Consider the following 25,760-nt stretch of genomic DNA (forward strand, 5'->3'; position numbering starts at 1 on the left):
CCTCTGAGACCATGTGGATCCAGGCCTCAGTGACCTCAAGGCTAGGTTGTTATAATACACTCTACGTGGGCCTGCTCTTGAAGTCAGCTCAGAAACTCTGGATGGTACAAAATACTGCAGCTCAGTTACTGTTGGGGTCTGAGCGAAGTTTGCTTATTACACCATTGTCCAGACACTTAGACTAAGTGGACCAGATCCAGGGCTGAGAAGGCTTATCCTAGCCTGAAAAACCTTGGTTCTACTATCCAGTAGGGTGGTCAAGGAGTCGAACGAACTCGGCAGAACTTTAAATCTGCGGCTCAGGTGGGGTTTAGCGGAGTGCAGGGGGGAAAGGGCTTTCAGGAACCAAACTGGACAACTGGTCAAGTATATTAAATTGACTAATTTTCAGAAGAGAGGGGGCCCTGCTCTACGACCCGGACCATTGCTAACCCTATTTAAGCAAACTCTGCAGCTCAGCAGCTGATTTTTAAAGCTATGTGGCTCGGCGGTGTGGCTCCACCAATTAATCTGTTACCTGAATTGGTCTCCTTGCAAGTAAGAGAATTGTGGGGGGAATTAACGGCAAGGCTATGCAAGAGGGGTAATGGTGGGAAATCTCCACCAGTGTTTACAGGATCCTTTCCCCAAGATAGCAGACAAGACTGGTGCTTTTAGGTTCAAAGAGCAATCTTTTATTAAAAGAGAAACACACAGAGGAATAAATAATAAAATGGTTGCAAGCGCACACACAGCGTCCTAGGAGGCTAGGCAGAAGTTGGAATAAAGTGAAGGAGAGGAAGTATATTTGCTGATCCTGGAGAGGAGAGTAGTCCATGGAGGAAGAGAGCTCCCAACACCCGGTGTTCTTGGCCAGGAGAGAAAGAGAGGCTTAGGGCAGTGACCCCAAGGGTACGATGCTCAGATCTGGAGGCGCAGCATGCACACTTTTTTTTTTTAATTATAGTAACTTTTTTTATATATAACAGATGAGGGATACAGAATAGAAGGGAGAGGGGAGGAAAAAAATCATATATTTGTAAATTTAACACATTGCACCATTCAATCTAATATGCTTCAAACTCATAATTCTTATTACAGATACCTCCTTGTGTTCTGCGGCTCAGCTATTATTTTCTGTTTTTCCATTTATTTTTGGTTATTGTCCATAAAGGTCTTCATTTTGACTAAAAACTAGGTTTCTTCAATCCTCTTCTGTATCCAGGTGTACCATGGCTCCCAGATGTCATTATGTGTTATAATATCAACAGCTTTCAATAAACTTGAAAGTTTGTCCATTTCAGCTGTCTCAAGTATTTTTTTGATCAGGTTTTCTTGTGTTGGGGTAACTGCCATTTTCCAGAGTGCCGCGTATAAGAACATAAGAACATAAGAACATAAGCAAAGCCATGTTGGATCAGGCCAGTGGCCCATCCAGTCCAACATTCTGTCACACACAGTGGCTAGAAATCCAGTGCCATCTAAAGGACTGTCAGTGAGGCCAGGACACCAGAAGCCCTCCCACTGCCTTCCTTCCAGCACCAAGACAACAGAGCACCACCTCCCCACAAAGAGAATACCATCTATCTCCTGTGGCTAATAGCCACTGATGGACCTCTGCTCCATATATTTGTCCAGTCCCCCCTTGAAGCTGGCAATGCTTGTAGCTGCCACCACCTCCTGTGGCAACGAATTCCATGTGTTTATCACCCTTTGTGTAAAGTAGTATTTTCTTCTATCTGTTCTAACCCGACTGCTCAATAATTTCATAGAGTGCCCACGAGTTCTTGTATTGTGAGAAAGGGAGAAAAACACATCTTTCTCTACCTTCTCTAACCCGTGCATTATCTTGTAAACCTCTATCATGTCTCCCCTCAGTCGTCTTTTCTCCAGGCTAAAGAGCCCCAAGCGCCTCAATCTTTCCTCATAGGGAAAGTGTTCCAACCCTTTAATCATTTTAGTTGCCCTTCTCTGTACTTTTTCCAGTGCTATGATATCTTTTTTAAGGTGTGGCGACCAGAACTGTACACAGTACTCCAAATGAGGCCTCACCATCGATTTATACAGAGGCATTATGATACCGGCTGATTTGTTTTCAATCCCTTTCCTAATAACCCCTAGCATAGCATTAGCTTTTTTTATGGCAGTCGCACACTGTGCTGATGTTTTTAGTGAGTTATCTATCATGACTCCAAGATCTCTCTCTTGGTCAGTCTCCGCCAGTTCAGACCCCATCAACTTGTATTTATATTTTGGATTTTTGGTTCCAATGTGCATTACTTTGCACTTGGCTACATTGAACCTCATTTGCCACATGGATGCCCACTCTTCTAGCCTCGACAGATCCCTTTGGAGTGCCTCACAATCCTCTCTGGCTTTCACCACCCTGAACAATTTCGTGTCATCTGCAAATTTAGCCACTTCACTGCTTAATCCCAATTCCAAATCATTAATAAACAAGTTAAAAAGCATTGGACCCAATACCGACCCCTGTGGCACCCCACTGCTCACCACCCTCCACTGTGAGAAGTGCCCGTTTATACTCACTCTCTGTTTCCTATTAATTAGCCAGTTTTCGATCCACAAGAGGACTTGGCCCTTTATCCCATAGCTACTGAGCTTACTTAGGAGCCTTTGATGAGGAACTTTGTCAAAAGCTTTCTGGAAGTCAAGATAAACAATATCTATCGGGTCTCCCTTGTCCACTTGTTTGTTCACTCCCTCAAAGAACTCTAACAGATTGGTGAGACAAGATCTTCCCTTACAGAACCCATGCTGAGTTTTCCTCATCAGCTTTTGGTCATCAATGTGCCCACTAATTTTATTTTTGATAATAGTTTCCACCAACTTACCCGGTATTGACGTCAGGCTGACTGGCCTGTAATTTCCCAGATCTCCCCTGGAACCTTTTTTAAAGATGGGGACAACATTAGCTACCTTCCAGTCCTCAGGAACAGATGCAGAGTTTAATGACAGATTACATATTTTTGTGAGGAGATCTACAAGTTCACACTTGAGTTCTTTCAGAACTCTTGGATGTATGCCATCTGGGCCCGGTGATTTATCAGTTTTTAAATTATCTAGCAGTCGCATAACCTTCTCTCTCGTCACCTCAATGTGACTCAGGTCTTTCAAAACCCCTCCCAAAGTCAGTGCTTCCGAAGTGGGCATGCACTTCTTATCTTCCACAGTGAAGACAGAAGCAAAGAACGCATTCAGCTTCTCGGCCATTTCCCTATCACCCTTTAGTAATCCTTTTACGCCTTGGTCATCCAAGGGCCCCACTGCCTCCCTAGCTGGTTTCCTACTTCTAATATATTTAAAGAATTGTTTATTGTTTTTCTTTATGTTCTTTGCAATATGCTCCTCATATTCCCTTTTTGCCTGTCTGATCACAGACTTGCACTTTTTTTGCCACAGCTTATGCTCCTTTTTATCAACCTCACTCCGACTAGTTTTCCACTGCCTAAAAGAATCCTTTTTACCTTTTACAGCTTCTATTACATTGCTTGTTAACCATGCTGGCCTTTTCCTAAACCTATTTGTGCCTTTCCTAACCAGCGGTATATATTTAATTTGAGCTTCCAGGATTGTAGTTTTAAATAGTCTCCAAGATTCCCCAAGTGTTTTGACCTTTTTTACTTTCCCTTTCAGTTTCTTCTTCACGTACCCCCTCATCTCAGAAAAGTTACCCCTTTTGAAGTTAAACATGGCTGTGTTGGTCTTATTTGGCAATTTCCTATTTATACATATGTTGTACTCAATAACATTATGGTCACTGTTCCCAAGTGGTGCAATCACATTTACATCTCTCACCAGGTCTTCAGCATTACTGAGGACCAAATCCAGGATCACCTCTCCCCTAGTAGGTTCTGTAACCATCTGTTCCATAGCACAGTCATTGAGACAGTCTAGAAACTCACTTTCTCTCCCCCGATTCGAACACCCATTGGCCCAGTCAATGTGTGGGTAGTTAAAATCACCCATTACAACACAGTTTTTTTGTTTAGCAGCCATCTTTAATCCTGTCATCATTTTATAATCCTCCTCTATTTTCTGATCTGGAGGGCGATAACAAACTCTCACAGTTAAGTTTCCATTTGGGCCCGTAATTTCAACCCATAGCATTTCCAGAAGCGAATTTAATTCAGTTACCTTCTCAATCTTACTGGAATGTATACCTTCTCTGACATATAGAGCCACCCCACCACCAACCCTTCCCTCCCTATCCTTCCGATATAATTTATATCCAGGAATCACCGTGTCCCACTGATTTTCCTCATCCCACCAAGTTTCTGATATGCCCACAATGTCTATGGATTCGCCCAACACTAAACATTCCAGCTCCCCAATTTTACCTCGGACACTTCTAGCATTTGTATATAAACACCTGTAACTTCCCCGGCACACTTTGCCTCGAGACGTAGTTAGGTCATCTGCACTGTTTGTCTCCATCTCAGTTGACAACTCTAATCTATCTCCCTGTAGAAGTGTTATACCTAGCCCTTCATCTCTCTGAGATGAACCATCCTGAACCAGAGACACTTTATCTCTTGTCGGCTTTCCCCTAGCATTTAGTTTAAAAACTGCTCTGCCACCTTTTTGATTTTAAGTGCCAGCAGCCGGGTTCCTTCTCGGGACAAGTGGAGACCGTCTCTCTTGTACAGCTCTCGCTTGTCCCAAAAAGAATCCCAGTGCCTAACAAACTTGAACCCTTCCTCCCTACACCATCGTCTCATCCACGCATTGAGACTCCTGATCTGCATTTGTCTCTCTGGCCCTGCGCGTGGAACAGGTAGCACTTCTGAGAAGGCTACCTTGGAGGTCCTGGCCTTGAGTCTCCTGCCTAACAGCCTAAATTTTTGTTCCAAGACCTCACGACTGCATTTCCCAACATCGTTGGTTCCAACATGGACCACGACTGCTGACTCTTCCCCAGCACTATCTACCAGCCTATCTATAACACGCGTAATGTCCGCTACCTTCGCACCAGGCAGGCAAGTCACCATACGGTCAGAACGCGGTTGTGCCACCCAGCTATCTACTTGTCTAAGGATCGAATCACCAACTACCAAGAGCCTCCCTCCCGCCCCACCCAGGGATGGTTCCTTGATGCGAAAGGAAACCTGCTCACCAACTGAAGAAGAGGTCCCTTCTGAGGGCATGTTCCCCTTATCCTCAGTACGGTGCCCTGATTCCACAAGATCCTCATTCTCCTTGACAACAAGAACGCTGCCATTTAAAAATTATAAAATCCTAGCTGTTATAATTATATTCAAAATCAGGTGTTTTTGGTTTTTATTAACTGGAACCAGTATGTGGTTTAGTAAGAAGAGTTCTGGTTTCAAGGGTAAACAAATCTTAAGTGTCTGTTGGATCTTTTTATGGACCGTCTTCCAGAACTCCACCACTTTTTTACATGTCCACCACATATGGAAATATGAACCCGGCATACTTTCACATTTCCAACATTTATTTGACATATTTGAAGACATTTTAGCTATCTTAATGGGAGTTAATTGCCACCTGTAAAACATTTTGTATACATTTTCTTTCAAAGAAGCCGATTTTGTCATTCTTAAGTTGCCCTTCCACATTTGCGACCATTGCTCTAAATCAATTGTATTCCCCACATTCTCCACCCATTTTATCATAGTGTCTTTAACTTCTTCCCCCTGTAGTTTTATGTTTAGAAGCACACCATATATTTTCTTTATCATTTTAACATTGGTACCACACATTATCATGTCAATAGTCTCATCTTTTTCACAGAAACCCATTACTTTCTTTTTGTATCTGGATTCCAGTTGTGCCTGACCCCACCATCCCAGCTCAAGATCTCGATCTGCCATTTCTTCTGAATTTTTTAACAAACTGCCTGGTTTCAACAGTTCCTTATAAGTAGGGGCCTTCCCCTCCTTTTTCAAGGTGGGTTGTGTAAATGCTTCTATTGGGGACACCCATAGAGGAGTTTTCTGCTAGAAAGTATATCTTACTCTTTCCCAGACCGAAACTAATGCCTTCCTTATGCAATGGTTTTTAAAATATTTATGGTATTCCCATTTTTATACCAGAGAAATGCATGCCAGCCCATCAGTAGATCATGTCCTTCCAAATTTAAAAGCCTTTCGTTTTCCAAAGTAATCCAGTCTCTCAACCAAGTCAATACACAAGCTTTATAATATAGAAGCCAGTCTGGTAGGGCAAAACCAGCTTTTTCCTTTGTATCCTGAAACGCTTTCAGTTTAATTTGTGGTCTTTTGTTCTGCCAAATAAAGGATTGCACAGCCTGGATAAGTTCTTTAAAGAATGTTTTAGGTACCCCTATTGGTATGTTTTGAAACAAAAATAGGATTCTTGGAAGGACATTCATTTTTATCGCTGCAATTCTTCCCAGCAAGGATATCTGCAGATCCTTCCATCTTTCCAAGTCTTTTGATTGCTTTTAGGATTACCATATAGTTATCTTCATACAGAGAGCTGCATCTGTTAGTCATCCAAATTCCTAGGTATTTTATCTTCTTTTCAATTGCAAGTTCTGATTTTTGGATTAATTCTCCCATCTGCTGCTTCTGGATATTTTTTGTAATCGACTTCGTCTTTTGAATATGTATTTTCAAACCCGCCAGGACTCCATATTCCTTCACTTCCTGCAGGAGCTTCTGTACTGAAGTTAAAGGGTCCTCTAAAATAAAGACTAGGTCATCCGCAAATGCTCGCACTTTATATTCTTGCTTCTTGATCTTGGCTCCTCTAATTTCTTCTAAATTTTGGATCCTATCCATGAGTGTTTCCAATGTTAGTATAAACAGAAGAGGGGATAATGGGCTGGTTCCTTTTTCAATTTCTACTAGATCTGTTAATTGGCCATTAACTAGAATTCTGTTTTTTTGTTTATCATAATTTTTTTGAATTATTTTAAGGAAGTTTCCCCCACATTGCATCTCTCCAAGTTGTTTGAACATGAACTGCCAATTAAGATTGTCAAAAGCTTTTTCCGCATCTAGGAACATTAAAGCTAGCTGCTTTTCTGTATAGGCCTCATACTATTCCAGGATATTTAATATTTTTCTTATATTATGGCTAGTTTGCCTTCCTGTTAAAAAGCCAGCTTGATCTTAGTCAATCATATAGTCCATTATTTTCCTTAATCTCCATGAAAGTATGGATGCAAAAATTTTATAGTCCACATTCAACAGTGAAATTGGTCTGTAGTTTTTAATTTCTTTCAAATGAGTTCCTTCCTTTGGTATTAAGGAGACAGTGGCTTCTTTCCAATATTCTGGTAGAGATACTGTGTCCCATATTTTTTCCATCAAACACTTAAATGGAAACATTAAAGTTTCGTCAAAACACTGATAAAATTCGGCCGGAATGCCATCTGGTCCCGGGGATTTTCCCTTATTTTGTTTTTTAAATGCCTGTGATATTTCATTCATAGTAATTGGGTCATTTAAGATCTTTCTCTGTTCTTCGCTGAATTTCTTCAGGCCCAATTTCTTCAAATAGGCTTCTTGTTGCTCTGGCTGGACAGCTATTTTCCCATAAAGCTTCTTGTAGAAAAATTCCACCACCTTCTTTATTTCCTCCTGAAGCATTTTCTCCTCCCCTTTTTCATCCCTCAGAGACATTATTTGTCTTTTAAGGTTTTCTCTTCTTAATTTGTAAGCTAACCATCTTGTAGGTTTGTTTGCATTTTCAAAATAGTTTAGTTTTGCATATTTAATTTTTTTCTCCATCTCCTCTGTTAGCATCAGATTGAGCTTGCGTTGGAGCATCTTTATCCTCAGTTTTGCTGTGCTATTTTCAGTCTGTAAAGTTCAAGACAACTCGGAGGTAGTAATATTACTGCAATATGAAATATGAATTATGTTAAGCCGACAGCTTCTACCAACTGTGTGATGTGAATGTGAGAGGCTGGAAGAGATTACACACTGTGCCCATGAGGAAGTTCCAGCACGAAATGGGGATTGGAAATTGCTGGCTTAGACCTGTAAGGTTGTTCTTGGTGTGAGATTCAGCTCAAGGTCGTTCTCTATTCGACTGACTCCTGGTGGTCCTCGAAATAAGAGTTCCAGTTCCAGGTTGCCTTCCATCGTCATTGCCTCTTCATATGTACTGTGGACTCTTCACTGGTTGTACTACTGCCTGTATAGACACTGTATGAACTACTGTCTGAGTAGACATTGTATGAATTACATAGACAGCTATATTGCTGCTAGCTCTGTGTATCTTAACCATTTTTAATGTTGTTCATGAGATGTAGTATATGAAATATTTATGATATTGCTTTAATTGGATTGTGACACAACACGGTTGCACTTAGCACTTTATTAAATTTAACAAAATTCATATTTCATATTGCAGTAATATTACTACCTCCAAGTTGTCTTGAGCTTTACAGTTTGCATATCGGAGGGACCCCCTTTAGTTAGTTAGTGGTGTTTTCAGGGCTGTCTTTTTAGTTGTTTTCCTCTTCTTTTAAATTCCTTTCCAATTTCTGATAGTCTTTATTTCTTTCCCTCCTCTTCTTTGCCGCATGTCTGATTGCCAGACCTCTAAAAAAGGCTTTACTTGCACCCCACACAATTTCCACAGTAGTTTCTTTGTTCAGGTTGTGTTTAAAGTACCAGTCCCTTTCTTTGGAGGCCATCTCTTTAAATGTTTTATCTTTTAATAAACCTATATTCAGTCTCCATCTAAATTGTCTTCTCTCCTCTTTTATCTTCATTGTCAGAGGGTTATGATCTCCAATCACTTGTGGTAGGATATCTATTTCTTTCATGTCCCCCACTAACGATGTTGATGCCCAGCACATGTCTATTCGTGACCAGGATTTATGCCTATCAGAGTAGAAGGTGTAGTTGGTTGAGTTCAAATTTCTTGTTCTCCATAAATCTACTAGAGCCATTTCCTCTGCAAGCTCAAAAATTTTTGGGGGGGAGGGTCCCCCCTTTCCCCATTCTTCACATATTTTCTATCCAGTTTTTTATCCACCACTGCATTGAAGTCACCCACAATGCATATGTCACTATAGTTCAGATTGGATATACGCTCTAAAAGCTTTTGGTAGAATTTTTCTTGTTGCTCATTTGGGGCATAGATATTCACTACTAGAATTTTGCTTTGGCCTTTCTGAAATTCAGTCATTAGAATTCTTCCTTGATCACAAGCATAAATTAGCTTTTGATTCAATCTTTCCTGTATGTATGTTACTAGTCCTATTTTTTTTACTTTATCTGCTGCGATGAATGGGGATCCCAAATTCTTACAATTCAACAAGTTTCTTTCTTTGTCCCTAATATGTGTTTCTTGAAGACATTATCTCCACCTTAAATTTTTTCAAGTATGTAAAGGTTCTTCTTTTTTGGGGAGAGTTCAGTCCATTAACATTCATTGAGAGTATTTCTAGGTAGTCTCTGGCCATTATCTCTTATCCTTCATACTACCTTGTTTATCTTCCTCCTCCTTCTTCTGCTTTCTGGTCTTTACACCACCTTTAGCTCCTTCTTCTTTTTCTGAATCTGATGATGAGCTTCTTCTGGCCTTTTCTCCTCCTTTGTTCTCCTCCAATTCTGGGCCTCGTGGCAGGTTTTTCTGGACAAACGTTCGAGCTTTATGTATCGAGTTGATATTGAACCTTTGGACATTGAAGCTGAAGAGTAATCCCTCTGGTATAAGCCATCTATATTGGATACCAATCGTGCGTAATAGATCTGCCAGAAATCTGCATTCTCGCCTCTTCATCCATACGTCCCATGGAATATCTCTTAGGACTGTCACTTCTTCACCTTGGTACTTCAGTTTCTTGTGTTGCTTTGAGAACTTCATCTCTGATTCTGCGCTTAGTAAATCTCACATGGATTTCCCTTGGCTTTTTGTTTTTCTTCACAAAGGATGAATTTACCCTATAGGCCACATCTACCACTGTTTCCATTTCTTCTGGCTGGATATTTAATGCTGTTGCCAATAGCTCAACTGCCAAAATTAAAGTATTTTCTTCTTTCCTCTCTTTTACATTTTGCAAGTGCAATACCGATGCTGCCTTCTCCATCTGGAGGGTTATCAGTTTAGCTTCCATCATCATTTGGCTTTTTGTTACTTTCTCTACTTTAGTCTCAGTTTGTTGGGTCTTCTCTTCTATTTTTCGGACGTTGCTGGTTAACTCAGCTGCTTCTTTTTTAGCTTCTCTCATCTCTGTCTGGAACCCCTCAAATTCATGGTCTTTATTTGTTTCAGTATCTGGGCCAGACATGTTTGTATTGCCTGAGTTGATATTTGGGAGGATCCAGGGTCCTTAGCCAGGGCTGATGTCACTTGCTTAGTAGTCCCAGGAGATGGCTTTAGCCCCTCTAGCCTCTTACCTTTCCCTGCCATTACCTTTAGGCAAAGAGGACCCAACTGGTCCCACTTTTCTATTTTTGGCATCTTCCTCAACTCAGTAGCAATAGGAATCAAACCTAGCTTGCCCCACTCCTCTGCTTCAACCAGCTAAGGAAAAAAATATTTTTATAATCACCTTCTCCCTTTCAAATGTTTTGATTCACAAACCACAATGTTCCCAAATATTCACTCAATGTTTTCAAAATTCTCCAACCCAACAAGCCCAAGCATTCCGCCAGTATTTATACATCACTCTAAGGGAAAAATTCAACATTCATACATCTGTGTCCCAGAGATTGTTGCATTGAAGATCTTCCCCTCCTTGAGGCTGTAGCAGATGAGGGTGCCACTACACAGTTCAAATTGCACTGTATTCCATTTTGGGAGCTAAAAAAAAAAGGAATAACCAATTTGTTAACTAAGGAGTTAGATCCAATCCCAGATTTCCTCAGCTCTATAATCCAACCAGATGTTGCCAAAATGAAGGCCGGCAATAACTGAAAATTAAAAAAAAATAAAAAGAGAAGAAATAAAAAAGCAGAAGGAAAAATATGGAAACACTTAAGCAATGTACACCCAGAGAATCTTAGTCAAATCCAGTAATCCAATAATCCAGGGATCTTCCTCTTTTTCTAGAAATCCAACGATATTTAAAGAGTCATGGGGGCAGACCATAAATTGATATAAGTAAAAGCCAAATAAAAGCCAAATAAACCTCTTCTTTCTTCTTTTTATAAGATCAAATCTCAGATTCTCACAATGTATGGGGTATGCAAGAAATATCCTTTATGGCACCTTAGATCCTTAAAAGATGCTTCCTCCCCCACCCCCCTTACAGATTCCCCCTTACAGTATGCCAAAATGCCAGTTGGGGAGTTTATAGGTAAGGTACAGAAAAAAGGGGGGGGACTTTCCGTATTTTGATGGCCGCTTTAAACAATTTGGTAAAAAGTCAGATCTCACCCAGCTGAAGGAAGAAAATCGGAGAAGTTCACTGCTGCAGAACTTTGCCACTGCGGGGCTTGTCAGTTTCAGTAATGCTGTTTTTCAAGCCTCGGAGTTCGCAGTTAATGAGCCATTAAGGCTTCCTCATTGTTTCCCTGCGAAATGAGCTGGCTGGGAGCCACCTAAAAGAGCCGCCACTCCCCCAGGGACCCCCTGCCATGCTCCAGCTTCACCTCCCTCTCTGGGAGGGGCTTAGAGACTCGATTAATCGAGTCTCAAGGAAAAACAAGAGGATTGTGGTCCTGAGCTCTCACTCAGCGATCACGACGGCGCCGCACCATTCCCGGAAGTCTCAAGAGGGAGTCTTCTTCTCGCAGCATGCACACTTTGAACACGGCTAGAGCTCTGGTTCTTATAGGGCAAAATGTGCCCTGAAGCAGTAGGAGTCCCTTCAGACATTGGGACAAAGACCATAAAGATCAGTCTCTGGGAATTACAACGGTTTGATTACCTTGATTACTTGCTGCCAGGGTGTATGAAAGGAAATGCAAAGTCTCTCCTGGAACTGCACAAAAAGAGCAGTTTGCTAATGGGTTCTACCGGAGCTGAGTTGATGAATTTAGATATAAGAAAATATAAGCTCCCAGAGAAAGAAATTAACTTATGGATGCTGATTGATTGTTCCCAAGCTTGGGGTAGGAAACGTAATCATGGGAAGAGGGCACTGGAATGTGCTAATGGGGTGACACAGTGAAGCCCACTATTGTCGTGGTCGCAAGCCAGTTGCTGAGGAGATAGTCAATCCAATCACCCTCGTCCTTTGCATTTATGTGCACATTCCAGGCATGCCTGAATCTCTTGGGCTGGGTCCAGCAACGTTCTGTCCGGCCAGCTTGGAATTTCCCCCTGAAGCAGACCAAGCTGCATTAATCCAGGGGCCCTGTGACTTTTTATATCACAGGCCTGTATTAAAGGTATATCAAATATGGCGAAGGCCAGGGCCGACTGCTTAAAATTTCATTGGTTACTTATCAGTCACCAGGTTCAATTCAAGATCGTTATTATATACAAAGCACACTGAGTCACTGGGTCGTCTTAGAGGACTGCCACTACTGCTATATTCCACCACAACAGCTTCCCACATCTGAACAAAGCCTTCCAAAGGTGCCACCCTGCAAATGGGTAAGACTGGCAGCTGCCTGTACGCGTGCATTCCCTGCTGTGGCTCCAGCCTTGTGGTACAGCCTACCTGAGCTGGTCAGGAAGGTTCCCTCACCTTTCATTCTGCAAACAACGTAAAACAGAATTATTCAGGAGGGCATTTTATAAAGGGAATAAGGCTATAGTATATTGGACTTGGTTAGGAAAGCGCTTTTATAAAGGGACTCAGGACTGTAGTCTATGCACCTGTATGTGTTATTTGTTTATTGTATGTACTATCTTGCTCTTACAACATTGCTTTTTTCTTTTGTAATTCCATACTCTGCTTTATTTGACACCTTTGTGCATTATTTCTAATTTCATATTCCTAGCCCCATCGCACTGTTTATTAGATGTCTCGTGCTATTTGATTGCATTGTTTTATGTTGGGTAACCCACCTTGTGTCTCAGCAAGGAGCGTGGGCTATAAATAAAGTAAATTAAATAAATCCATACCACTAGTCTCTCTTGTCCTGTTCTGGTGGCTGTCCTATTCAAAGCAAGTAAGTTTTTTCTCAGAGCTGTTATATGGGCACCGTCCGTGGAAGCTGTCAAGATTTGAGCCCCAGAGCTCCTAAATGCCAAGTGTGTGTTCCGTCCCTCCCACGCCTGGAACTGTGATGGCTCTGAGGCTGCAGGTCAGGGGGCACAGTTGGCTCTCCCAGTGAACTGGGTCTTCTTGCCATGGCCCAAGGTTGGCGAGGTTCTCGATCACTTCGTCTGAATTGAATGTGGCCTTATGGATCCATGCTGAGCCATATTTTTTGTATTGCAGCCCACGAAAGATCTGTGCAGTGGAAGCTTGGAGCCGATGGTGATGTCTGGGTGTGGGTGATGGGAGAGCACTCACTGGACAAGCCGTATCACCTGCTCTGTGGTGAGCTTATTGCAAAGAGAGAAAAGAGGCAGTTGCTTCAGGAGGCAGAGGCACTAAGGTTGGTATGACTCTTCAAACACACCAAAGAGCAGGAAAAAAATCGAGCCCTTCCAGTTTGCTAGGCGGACCTTTCCAGGCAGCCAGGAGAAGATTCTTTGGGCCAGGACTAGTATGAAGTGGAGGCTCCTCCTTTCAAGCCAAGCAATTCTGCAATTCAGTTTTTACTTTTTGAAGGCCTTTATTTATTAACATAAACTGCAGAATAAGAACTTTTTCTAACACAGTTGATCAGCAGCAAATATTCACAGGAATACTTGAAAAATAGTTTTTAACTCGCGTGTTCTCCAATTATTTTGGATCTCTATTTGGATCTATATCTGCACCATTCAGTCTCTTAATATTTTTCTTTTACTTAATTATTTAAACTTTTTTTATACTAACTCTCCAATATTTTGTTCAAGGTGGTTCCCATAGAAGCCACAAAGTCATGATCACAAAGCAGTAACAATGTAAAGTATCAGAAAATAAAACTGCTTTATCAAATAATACTAAAACAACAAATCATGTTAAAACAGGTCCAACATATATCTAAAAGAGTTATAGAGTGCATCTAAAAACCTGTAATAAATTCTCCTTTTCCATTAACTCTCCCCCCCCCCGCCCCCCGCCTTTCAAAACCTATAGCCAGTAGCAAACGACCCGGAATCTGAAAATGGTAGAGAGCCTAAAAGTAGCCTTCAAATTCTGAGTGACGTAAAAAATCTTTGATCCTCCTGCAGAAAACAATCTGGCTCGGTGCCCGTTGAAGTGAACGGGGAGGGCAGTCGACTGACACGGTGTAGCCACAGGCAAGGGCCTCTTCCTCGCGGAGCCTGGCTTCACCTCTAAGGGCCTTGGCGGACGCTCTCGGGGCTCAGGCCCTCTGGTGTTGAAGACAGCAGTCCTTGCTGAGTACCCTACAGGAAGCCCTCCAAATGGGCAAACTACTCCCCCCCCCCCACACACACCCCATTTGGGCTCATAAAAACAACACGAGGGGAAATAGGAGCCCCTCACCCCGCCCCCCCCCCACACCATCCTCCTGAGCCAGGCAGCATCCTGCGGGCCCTGAAGATACCTTTCCCCTCCCAACTCATTGAAAAACACAATGTGTCATTTGGGCCTAAGGCACTAGCCCCTGACATCTTCCTCACCATCAGGAGCCCATCAATGTCTACTAGTGCCATGGAGAGCAATGGCAATCTCCCTGAACACCAGTGGCTGGGTGGCAAAGCCAGCAGGACGCCTTGGCCTCTGCCCCCTCCAGGGCAACTGGTTGGCTGCCGCGTGAATGTTGGACTACATGGGCCACCATGGCTCTGGTCCATCAAGGCCCTCTGCTTGTGTTCTTACAACCAGCCCTGCCTCTGTCTTGTTTGGATTCACCTTAGTCTCCTGTCCCTGTTTCAGAGGCTGGAAGCATTGGAGCCAGTTTGGTGAAGTGGTTAAGACCGGCAGGACTCTAATCTGGAGAGCCAGGTTGGATTCCCTGCTCTGCCACTTCAAGCCAGCTGGGTGACCTTGGATCAGTTACAGCTCTCACAGAGCTCTCTCAGCCTCACTCACCTCACAGGGTGATTGTGACTGTTGTGAGGATAATAATAACACACTTTGTTAACTGCTCTGAGTGGGTGTGAAGTTGTGCTGTGTATATAAATCGGTTGTTGTTGTTATTGGGAGGCTTAGGCAATGACCTGCAGAGGTGGGTGTCACCTGCATACCCCCGCCTTGAGTCTCAGTGAGAAAGGCAGACTATAAATGTCATAAATCAAATAAATAAATAAAATAAAAACTAGTTGTTCTTTAAGGTGCTACTGCACCCGAATCTTGCTCTTCCCCTGCAAACCAACACAGCTGCCCACCAGAATAATTCACCGTAACTCACAATGATGAACTCACATTCAGCCATTAAAATAAAGACTGGGCAGTGTTAGTTTAAAACTCACAAAGTAGGGTTTTGGTCATGATTAATCCTGAAGATAAAGACGACCTCACCCTTCCTGTCTAGTTCTTTTTTGATCTTGCAGCTGCCTTCAGCATAGCCAATTACACAATCTTGTTGAAAAGCTACGGAAACAAAGCGAGGTGCTGCAGAGCTCCTGTAATGTCTTCTAGACGGGCTTGCCCTTGAAGAAAATGCAGAGACGGCACCTGGCTACTAGCTGTTTGCTGGCACAGGCTAAATCAGTTTTGTGATCTTTGTATTGGCTGCCCCCCAAAGTCCATTTCAGGCGCTGGAACATGCATGTCACGCCCGCTCTGTAGTCACCGGATCAGGTTCCGTTCAAGGCCTTGGGTGTCACCCACAAAGTCCTTCATGGCATCAGTCCCACATACCTGAGGCTCCCCCTTTGCAGCTTGGCTCTGTCCCCCCTTTAAGCCCTAAGGCTTTTTTAAATTTAGCAGCTAAGCTGCAGACCACATGTTAAGTGAGGGAAACTGCCAGGCCAAGGAGGAAATGGCCGGAGTGGGGAAGGGGTGGGGTGGTGGAGACAGCCCTGTCGGGGAGAAGCCCCCGAAGCCCCTTGCCCTTACGGCATGTGCTCAGCAGGCGCAAGGACCAGCCGGCGGATCTCGCATAACCCCTGTCTTCTTTGCTCCTGCAAGGGGTTCGAGCGAAGCCCGTGCCGAGCCTTCTGCGGCATCACCGCTGCGTTTGACACCAGCCGCCAGACCAGGCATGGAGGGACCGAGTGGGGCGCAGGAAGGGGCGATAGAAGCACCAGCTGCAGAAAGGGCCTCGGATCAAGAAGGCCTCCAGGTAACTTGCCTGTGTTGACTCCAGTCTGGAAGTGAAAGCTTTTCTGCAACGGAGGGTGTTCGACCGGGTGTGTGAATGGGGCCTATCAAGAGCCCACAGTGAACATCAGAAAGCAAGGAAGACGCAAGCTGAGCACGAACCATTTCCGTGCCATAATGTTAGTCCTCATGGCTGCAGCAGGTCTTCCGCTGGTGCCCTTAAGGGTGGGTTGCCAGGCCCCCTCAGTCGCCCAGCGGAGGATTGGGGCCTGGCTCTTACCTCTGAGAAGGGGAGGAGTGACGTCATCACGCAGTCCTGGGAGCACGCCCACGCGCTGCAGGGGCTTGGGTTGGGGGCTGCTGCGGAGGACAGGAACGCTCCTGTCCTCCACTGCAGCTCAAAACGCGCCAGCGGATCAGGCCTGTTTTGAGGCGCTGCGGAGCGCAGGAGTGCTCCTGCTCTCCACAGCACCTGAAACTGGCCCATTTTGGTGCAGACCAGGCCCGTTTGGGGCTGCTGCAGAGCACAGGAGCCCAATCCATGCAAAAATGGGCCCAATCCGCACCCGTTTTGGTGCAGATTGGGCCTGCTTTGGGCCGCTGCAGAGCGCAGGAGTGCTCCCGCGCTCCACAGCGGCCCCGATCTGGGCCAAAACAGGCCTGATCCTCATGGCTGCTGCACGTGGGAGCACGCAGCACCACAGGGGAGCGGGCACGGAAGATGCGCGCTCCCCCGCTAGCCAAGTAAGTGGGGGCAGGGGGTGGGGGGTGGGGGCCTGGCATCCCTACTTAAAGGATATCAGGCAGGGGGTGCAGCAGACCAGCCAAACACAGCCCTTGCGTCAGTGAGCCAGAGAGACCCTTATAGAAAATTGCTGGTCAGGCGTCTATGCTCAAGACCTGCCAGGAGCCAAAAATGGCTCAAACAGAGCAGGGAAGTCCAAGTCATGCCAGGGATCCAGTGGACCAAGGATCACAAGCAAGTGGCATTCCAGACGGGGTTGCAGGAGGAGTGCTGAGCCAGGATCTGTGAGGGCTGGAATTCCTGGGGGAAGCAGCTGCTGCTGCAGCAGCAGGGGCTCAGGATCCAGCGAGGCCTAGGGATTAACATTCCGCCCCCGCGCCCACTTACTTGGCTGGCACAGGATGCGTTCCCCAGGGGCGCGCTGCGCCTGAGCCATGGCGTGCACCCTCCGAGCCACACCATGCCCCCCCCCCGAGCCACGCCACATGCTCCTGCACCCACAGCAGGCCCATTTTGGGGGAAATTGTGCCTCACAGGGCCCAATCTGGCCCCTGGTGAGTGCGGGAGTGTTCCCGGCTGGCCTTTGACCCCTGCTTGATGATGTCACTTCTGGAAGTGACATCATCGTGCAAGCCGGGAGCACGTGCACACTATGTGCGTGCGCTAACAAGAAAACCCCCTGAGCAGCAAGGTGAGTGCTAGGCTCCCAATCTCCTGCCGGGGGACTAAAGGGGCCTGGCAAACCCCCGGGTTGGGCTCCAGGGGACCTGGCAACCCTAGTGAGGCCTCAGAAGAAGAAAGTCAAGGTGAGGAGAAGGCAAAGAGTGAGGTCGAACAGAAGCTGTGGCCTGGGCCCTGTCATGATGCTCTGGACGCGTTGCTGGGACTCACTGACGGGCTGAGCCTGGAGGCGGCAGTCTGACGTCTCCAGGCTAGGCCTCATCCGGCTCTTCGGTCAGCTGAGCCCAGCAGCTCTCGCTGGTCCCCTTAGCCAGCATCTGTTTCCTCTCCTGTTGGCCACTGGGAAGAGGTGCTGGCAAGAGTGAGCCCAGCAGCTCTGCCCGTACCCAGAACAAGGTCCTGGGGCTGCTGGCCTCAGGCTCTGAGTTTGAGTCCACATAGAAGGACAGCGACCTAGAATCATAGGGTTGGAAGGGATCTCTAGGGTCATCTAGTCCAACCCCATGCAAAGGCAGGAAATTCACAACTACCCCCCCCTTGACGGCCCCAGTGACCCCTGCCCCATGCCCAGAAGACGGCAAAACACCTCCAGGATCCCTAGCCAAACTGGCCTGCTCTTGCAGATGGCCTTTGCCTCTTTCCACCCACAGCTTCCCAGGAAGGAACTCTAATGAGCCAGTTTGGTGTAGTGGTTAAGAGCACGGGCCTCTAATCTGGAGAGCCGGGTTTGATTCCCCACTCCTCCACAAAGCCAGCTGGGTGACCTTGGGCGAGTCACAGTTCTCTTGAGCTCTCTTAGCCCCACCCACCTCACAGGGTGATTGTTGTGGGGTAATAATAACACTTTGTAAACCGCTCTGAGTGGGCATTAAGTTGTCCTGAAGGGCGGTATATAAATCGAATGTTATTATTATTATTATTATTATTATTATTATTATTAATGCATGGAGAAGGCCTTTTCTCTGAGCCAAAGTGGCAGGGAAATGGGGCTAGGCTTTTTTCCTTTCTTCCCTTGTGTGGGGCTCGGCTTACTGGGAACAAAGGCTCTGGAACTGAGCTGGGCTTATTGGCGAGAAACTGCTATGGTTGCGGCCCCCTGCTGAGGGTGGGGGATCTCCCACTCCCACCCTTCAACCCCCACCCCCACTTACCTGGCCTGCAGGGAAAGCATGGGCCTCCTGGGGGGGGCACTCCCAGGCAGTGTGACGCACTCCTGTGGGCCTGATCTGGCTCAGATCGGGCCCCAATTGGCCTGGATCAGGCCTGAATCAGCCTGGAACGGGTTGCTCTGGAGCAGAGTTGCGTTTCCGTGCACCACAGTGGCCCATTGCAGGCCGATCTGGGCCTGATCTGGGCCTGATCAAAGCCTGAATTGGCCCATGGGAATTGGCTCCTGTGCTTTTCAGTGGCACAATCCAGGCCAAATCAGGCTCGATTCAGCCCCCTGCGGAGTGTGGGAGCGCTCCCGGGGGTGGCCACAGCCCATGCATTGATGTTACTTCCTGGAAGTGACATCATTGTGCAGGCCCGGGAGCTTATGAGTGTGAGGAAAAAATTAGGTATTGTTGAAGGCTTTCACGGCCAGAGAACGATGGTTGTTGTGGGTTTTCCGGGCTGTATTGCCGTGGTCTTGGCATTGTAGTTCCTGACGTTTCGCCAGCAGCTATGGCTGGCATCTTCAGAGGTGTAGCACCAAAAGACAGAGATCTCTCAGTGTCACAGTGTGGAAAAGATGTGGCAGGTCATTTATATCTACTCAGGAGGGGTGGGGTTGAGCTGAGTCATTCTGTAAGAGTTTCCCAGGGTGTGGAATGCTAATGGAGGGAGGCTTCACTGTATCCTGAGGAGGTTCTTTTGCATATGGATTGGTGCTTGATGTGCTAATCTTCTCTGCAGGGCTATTGTCGAGTATAGAGTGTTTTGTTAGCCTGGTGTTTCTCAGAACTGGAAACCATGCTCTGTTCATTCTTAAGGTTTCTTCTTTCCTGTTGAAGTTTTGCTTATGCTTGTGAATTTCAATGGCTTCCCTGTGCAGTCTGACAAAGTAGTTGGAAGTGTTGTCCAGTATTTTGGTGTCCTGGAATAAGATACTGTGCCCTGTTTGAGTTAGGCTATGTTCAGCCACTGCTGATTTTTCAGGTTGTCCAGGGCTGCATGTTCTTTTATTCTTGTCTGGATGCTACGCTTTGTGGTCCCGATGTAAACTTGAAAGACACTGCAGACTTGGACAACCTGAAAAATCAGCAGTGGCTGAACATACAGGATGACTCAGCTCAACCCCACCCCTCCGGAGTAGATATAAATGACCTGCCAACATCTTTTCCACACTGTGACACTTGAGAGATCTCTGTCTTTTGGTGCTACACCTCTGACGATGCCAGCCACAGCTGCTGGCGAAACGTCAGGAACTACAATGCCAAGACCACGGCAATACAGCCCGGAAAACCCACAACAACCAAAAAATTAGGTAGTTGCTGGGTTCCCCATCTCCCTCTGGGAAGACAGGGGGACATGGCAACCCTAGAAACTGCCCCCCCACCCCGATGAGGGGCTTGTTCACCTATTTCCCATTAACTAACATGAATTATTGTTATTTATGTAGCACCATCAATTTACAGAAGACATTAGGCAGTCACATGCTAAGCTAAGAGGTTCATATCCTAAGGGGCTAACAGGAAATGTACAGCTCAGAGCCATTTTTTCTCATTAAAAATGCTCACAACAGCTGATTTAAATTGGCAGTGAGTGTCCCTGGAAATACCCAGTATTTTGAGACCCTTAGCCTCCTTATAGACCTAATACTGAATACCTTCAATTTCTAGAGCAAAAGGTAATTTTCTCCTTTATGGTGAACAAGCTGCAATGAAGATCTCAAATTTGAAAAGCAGATAAGGATAACAGTGAAAAAGCCCCCAGCTGTAGGGCCTGTTTCCTGGACTTCAGAGCACCCAGGCTGCAACCTGGCTCCTTTAGGGGATGTCCTGCCCCGTCCTACAGAGGCTGGCTCCTCAAACCCTGGTTCGCCGTGTGAGCACCCAACAGAACCGCCCTTGTCTCCACTGATCGTCTTGTGTTTGCTTGATTTCAGACGGCCGTTCGTAAGTCAAGGGGTGTAGAGGAGATGTTGGCAGATTCCATCAGTCAGTCATGGAAGTACTACTTTCAGCAGGTAAGGAAATACTGGTGTGTTTCTGGGACCAAGCTATGCAAACAGACTAGTGCACCATATCGAGTAGTGGCATAAGCTACGTTCAGAACACAAGTCATGGTGTTAGCTTGCAGGGCTCCCAGCAAAATTTGAACTGTTCTGCCTGCGTGGCATCCAAGCGTTGTGTTCTTCCCAAAACTTTGCAGAAAAGCAAATTTAGGAAAGATTGGACAAGAGCTAGGGAAACCCCAAGAAGTACACAAAAGGACCATGATGCTGAGGGAAGCAGGACCCCCCCCCCATTTCCCAACACCATCGTGCCTGGGGCAAATAACTGGTGTAGGAATGGCCTTGGTCCTTAAGCCTCCTAAACAGCTGGGGCCCAACTGCTTTGCTGACCATCTTGCTAGTTTGCTATGTAATATGGGGAAGGTATTTTACCAAGTTCTTGTGTTTTTAACCTTGCTTTTTACCAACCAAATTGGTTCTCAAAGTGGTTAGAAACAAGATAAGGCCGAGCTGTAGGATGTTTCAGACCAGAGTTGCCAGGTCCCTGGGGGTGGAAGGAGTTGTGGGGGGTTGCTGGGGGGTGATTAATTTGCATGCCCGCCTAGAGCCCCCTATATCGCACCAGGGGTGACAACATAATCCCTGGTGCGTTGCAGAAATAATGGCCTATACAGGAGCCGACGGAGTAAAAATTGGGCCCCAATTTAGTGTTTAGGGCTGATTTCTACTCAATTGGCCCCCGGCACAACCCATTAATTCCACGTCATGCCGGGAATAATGTCATTCCTGGTGTGACGCAGGGGTGCTCCAGAGCACGCAGGGGAATGCTTCGCCAGCCTCGCATTCCCACACCTCCCCCCCCTTGCTGGCCATGTGATCCCCTGCCCCTCCTGGGGGGCTGGCAAGCCTATTCAGACCTCTGACTGGCCCTTTCTGCTGGCTCCTCTTTTTCTGAAATGCCCCAAGCAAGCTCCTTTTGCAGCCCCTGAGCTCCAAATGAGGCTGCACCCTCCCTTCCTCTGTTGCCGTGGTTTTCTCAGCGTCTATCCAGGGTATAAGCAGACTCCTTCCAACTTCCACTGGCTCTCCTAGCAAACGGGTTTTGTAGGTTTTTGTGGTGCTTCAGAAATCCAAGAAATGTGTGTCCACCAGGGACTCCTCAGTTTCCTGGGGAAGCAGAAGACCGGGATTACTAATCTAGTTCTATTATTGCATTGTATTGTATTTCTGCAGTAAACCCAGCGGAACTGACCGTGGAACTTTCGCCCCTGGTTTTACCTTCACAAAATCCGGCTCCTCCTCCTGCTTCCGGATCTAGATTGGGTCTGGGTTTGCATCCTCCCTCAGTGGCCAACCTGCCCCTGGTTCCATTTCCTCATAGTAATTTCCTTGGGATGTTTCTTTCCAGTAAACTCAAGTCAAGATGGAAACGGTTTTGCCTGAGTTTTCCCTTTGGTGTTCCTATGAGAGCATGGTGTGTGTGCCTTCCCCATGATCTTTTCACGAACCCAAAGGACTTCACCTCAGCCTTCTTGCAATTGAGCCCTGCGATGGGTGTCATAATTCCTCTTTCATCTCTGTCTCCTACGGCTTTCCCACTTAATCCTTTCCTTTAATCTGATTAAAGCCCCTAGACTAAAAGTCTTGAGCAGTCAAAACCCATCTGCTAAGTAGCATCATCTGGACACAATAGTAAACCAGTGGAAAAATCTTGCAACGGCAAGGATAAAATTTGGAGGTCTATTACATAAAAGGAGTTATGATAAGTTACTAAGTTATGATGAGACAAAGATGAAAAAAGTATCTAGATGCTGGATTCTAGATAATTTTTCAGGATTAAAAACCTATTCCTAAGGCTGATATAAAGAGGACACTCCAGCAGAATACGTATTAAAGCACCAATTTCCCCACCCCCACCCCGAGAGCAGCAACAAAGACAGTCCGAGAAGGGCATCTTTCTTAACCTTCCCTTCATAACAGGAGCAGGCTGCGCATTCAATCAAGTTAATAAAAAAAGCTCTAAAATCTTTGGAGTAGTTAAATAAAAAGCATAAGAAGGCAATGATTTTGGTGGAAGGATACCGAAAAATAAAGAAGAACAAACCCTTCGGGCACGAGACCATGTGCTCAAATAACCCCTTTCTTGGATATTCTTCTTAATATGGGACTCAGCAACAACTGCGAGTGCCAGGCCCTGAAAAGTGTCTGGATTTAACCCAATAAGATAAAAGTTTTGTGTCTAGAATTTTAAACCAAGAGGAATGATAAGAATTTGCTTTTAATAAGGATAGATACCCAGAGTTACTATTGAGGGCTTCAAGGTGAAAATTAAAGGGTAGTTGCCAAACTCTAACTTCCAGGGATGGTTGACCCCAACCAACCAACCAACCAACCAACCAACCAACCAACCAACCAACCAACCAACCAACCAACCAACCAACCAACCAACCAACCAACCAACCAACCAACCAACCAACCAACCAACCAACCTGTAACGAGCTTTTGCCCGTGTCTGAAACTAAGCTTCTACTCGCCAAAAGAAAGATGTATCTTTCTCCTGGAAAGCTTTCAGCAATTAGTTCTCAGACCTGTCAAACAGATAAGTTCTTTGAACCACCTGTTTATCAGTACATTTATTTATATAGGATTCAGTATTGCTTTGCAACTCTTTATCAAACACACAGACACCTGTCTAGAGTTTATTTCACTTCATTGAAAATACACCCTAGTTTTTTAATGAAGCAAGTAATCAAAATATAAATGGCTATTAATATAAATCCTATAAAACAGAACACAGAAAGGCAATAAGAAATAAGTTTGCTAACATTTCTTAATAAATTCCAAGTTTAACATAATGAAAGTTTCTATGAAACGCATAGGTAAAAATAAGTTCTCACCTAAATTCTCTCAAGAGATTTCTTCCATCAGAGCTCTGCCATTCTGTCTGAGTTTGCAATTTTATACATCATCATATGCAAATATTTAAGGTCTATTCACATGATAGCACAAACCAACAATGATTGGTCTGATGCTTCACTGAATATTCATAGTTTCTATTGTATAACCTTCCAATTAGTAAAAAATTACGTTATACTCAAACTTACAAAACAAAACTATAAATCTCTGAGAAGTGTCAGAAAAAGTTAAGTTGAGAGATCACCATTGGTTGAATCTCTGACAGAGGAACATTAATCTTGATAGAGTCCACTATTTTAATTAACTGTCAAAAGATTAAAGCACACCTGTTAGAATTACCTAACACAGAAAAATACACACAGACGGGTCATGCAAAGTTTGAAAATTCATCTAGAATACAAGAGCTTGGCCTAGTATTGCTCAGTATTGATTATTGTCATGTGCTTTTATCTATATTGGTGCAACAAACCAACCAACCAACCAATCTTAAAATGGTTCTAGACCAGCATAAAAAGTAACCGCATTCTTATTCCCAAGAGATCAGCTCGTAAGAACTCTCCAGCTACAGATTTTGGTGCATTAGCTTACGAAGAAGAAGATGAAGCAAAGGGAGATTTAAAGATTTGTTGACTGATGAGACTGAGATAGCCACCCCAAAGAGCAGGGCCGTTTCCAGATGACTTACCTTCTGCCGCTCCATGCCGCAACGTCACGGCTCGTCCTGGGGCGAACGCGAAATATCGCGCGAGTTTTGTGCGACATTGCGCAAAACTCGTGTGAGAAAACGCAATATTTTGCATTTTCCCCAGCACGAGCCGCGACGTTGTGGCATGGAGCGGCAGAAGGTAAGCCATCTGGAAACGGCCCAGTATAGGGACAATTTTCATAGTAAAAACTTGGATTGCCCCAGGTATATATTAGCCCCCCACGGTACCTAAAAAGTTTAGGGTGCTTTCAGCAGGGCTTTTTTTCTGGGAAAAGAGGTGGTGGAACTTAGTGGGTTGCCCTCGGAGAAAATGGTCACATGGCTGGTGGCCCCGCCCCCTGATCTCCAGACAGAGGGGAGAGGCGGCACGGAGGTCAATCTCAACTCCCCTCTGTCTGGAGATCAGGGGGCGGGGCCACCAGCCATGTGACCATTTTCCAGAGGTTCTGGAACTCCATTCCACTGTGTTCCCGCTGAAAAAAAGCTCTGGCTTTCAGAATAAGGTCCTGCTTTCTTCAGCATGTCTTTTTGATGAAAGGAGCAGCTCAGATTATGTGTAAAAACTATTCCCAAATACATCCATTCCTTCACTTGTTGGATTCTGATATTATCAACGGATCACTGATATAAGGGAGGATTCTGGAAGAGGAGTACTTTACATTTGCCATAATTAATTTCTAGAGCTTCCAAATGACAGTAATTGGCAAAGCTTTTCAATAGTCCCTGGAGTCCAACACAAGAGCTGGACAAACTGCGTCCGTCCATCAGCATATAGTACGAGTGGGATCTCTAGGCCAGCTAAACAGGGATTCCCACTAAATCAATTCCTCCATGTTTACTTTCTGGGGGAGGAGCAGATGGAAGGCCATTGGCACTCAAGCTGTCCAGTTTAGTGATTTCAGGGGAGAGAGAGCCTGCTGTGACCAGGAGAAACCAGTTCTTGTGGCAACGGAATAGATCCAGTTCCACTTTTTGCCAAGGCCTCTCTGGGAGCTCTGATGGCATTAAAGGCTTGGGACATACGGTAGCCTCCTGAACTCAGGCAAGGCATTTCTTTCCCATCTCCTCTGTTTCAGCTGAAATCCCCGGCCATCACATTGATTCCCTTGCTTGTATCCAACATTATGTGATACCCCCGCAGCCACTGTGGAACCAGTACAGAATCTCCTTGCACACGTCAGTTGGAATGATCAGGCGATTTCTGCCATCACTAATCCCTCTTGAACTGCTGTCTCAGAACACACCGGCCGAAGCTTCTGGCACGTCCAATCCAATTTGCATTTCTCAGGCTAGCCCTCTTCACTATGTTGTGCAGTCTTATGCAGTGTGCCGTCTCCCTGTTGGTTCCTCCAGATTTCTTGCAACTTTCTATTGGATGCTGGGATGCAAGAAA

The 25,760-nt window shown here is 45.3% G+C and overlaps 1 protein-coding gene across 3 annotated transcripts in view; it reads left to right on the forward strand.

Annotated features, from left to right (window-relative positions):
* The window catches only part of SH2D4A (SH2 domain containing 4A), a 57,726-nt gene that overhangs the window by 5,543 nt on the left and 26,423 nt on the right, over positions 1-25,760 (forward strand). For all 3 annotated transcript variants that reach the window (XR_008597817.1, XR_008597816.1, XM_054991075.1), the window contains exons 2-4: positions 13,283-13,442; positions 16,031-16,184; positions 20,677-20,757. Coding sequence is in view for 1 of the 3 variants with exons in the window: in XM_054991075.1 (XP_054847050.1) it covers positions 13,283-13,442; positions 16,031-16,184; positions 20,677-20,757 (395 nt within the window). In the remaining 2 variants the exon portion in view is untranslated. The remainder of the gene's footprint in view (positions 1-13,282; positions 13,443-16,030; positions 16,185-20,676; positions 20,758-25,760) is intronic.

Source organism: Eublepharis macularius, chromosome 11 (genome assembly GCF_028583425.1).
Source record: "Eublepharis macularius isolate TG4126 chromosome 11, MPM_Emac_v1.0, whole genome shotgun sequence".
Lineage (NCBI taxonomy): Eukaryota > Metazoa > Chordata > Lepidosauria > Squamata > Eublepharidae > Eublepharis > Eublepharis macularius.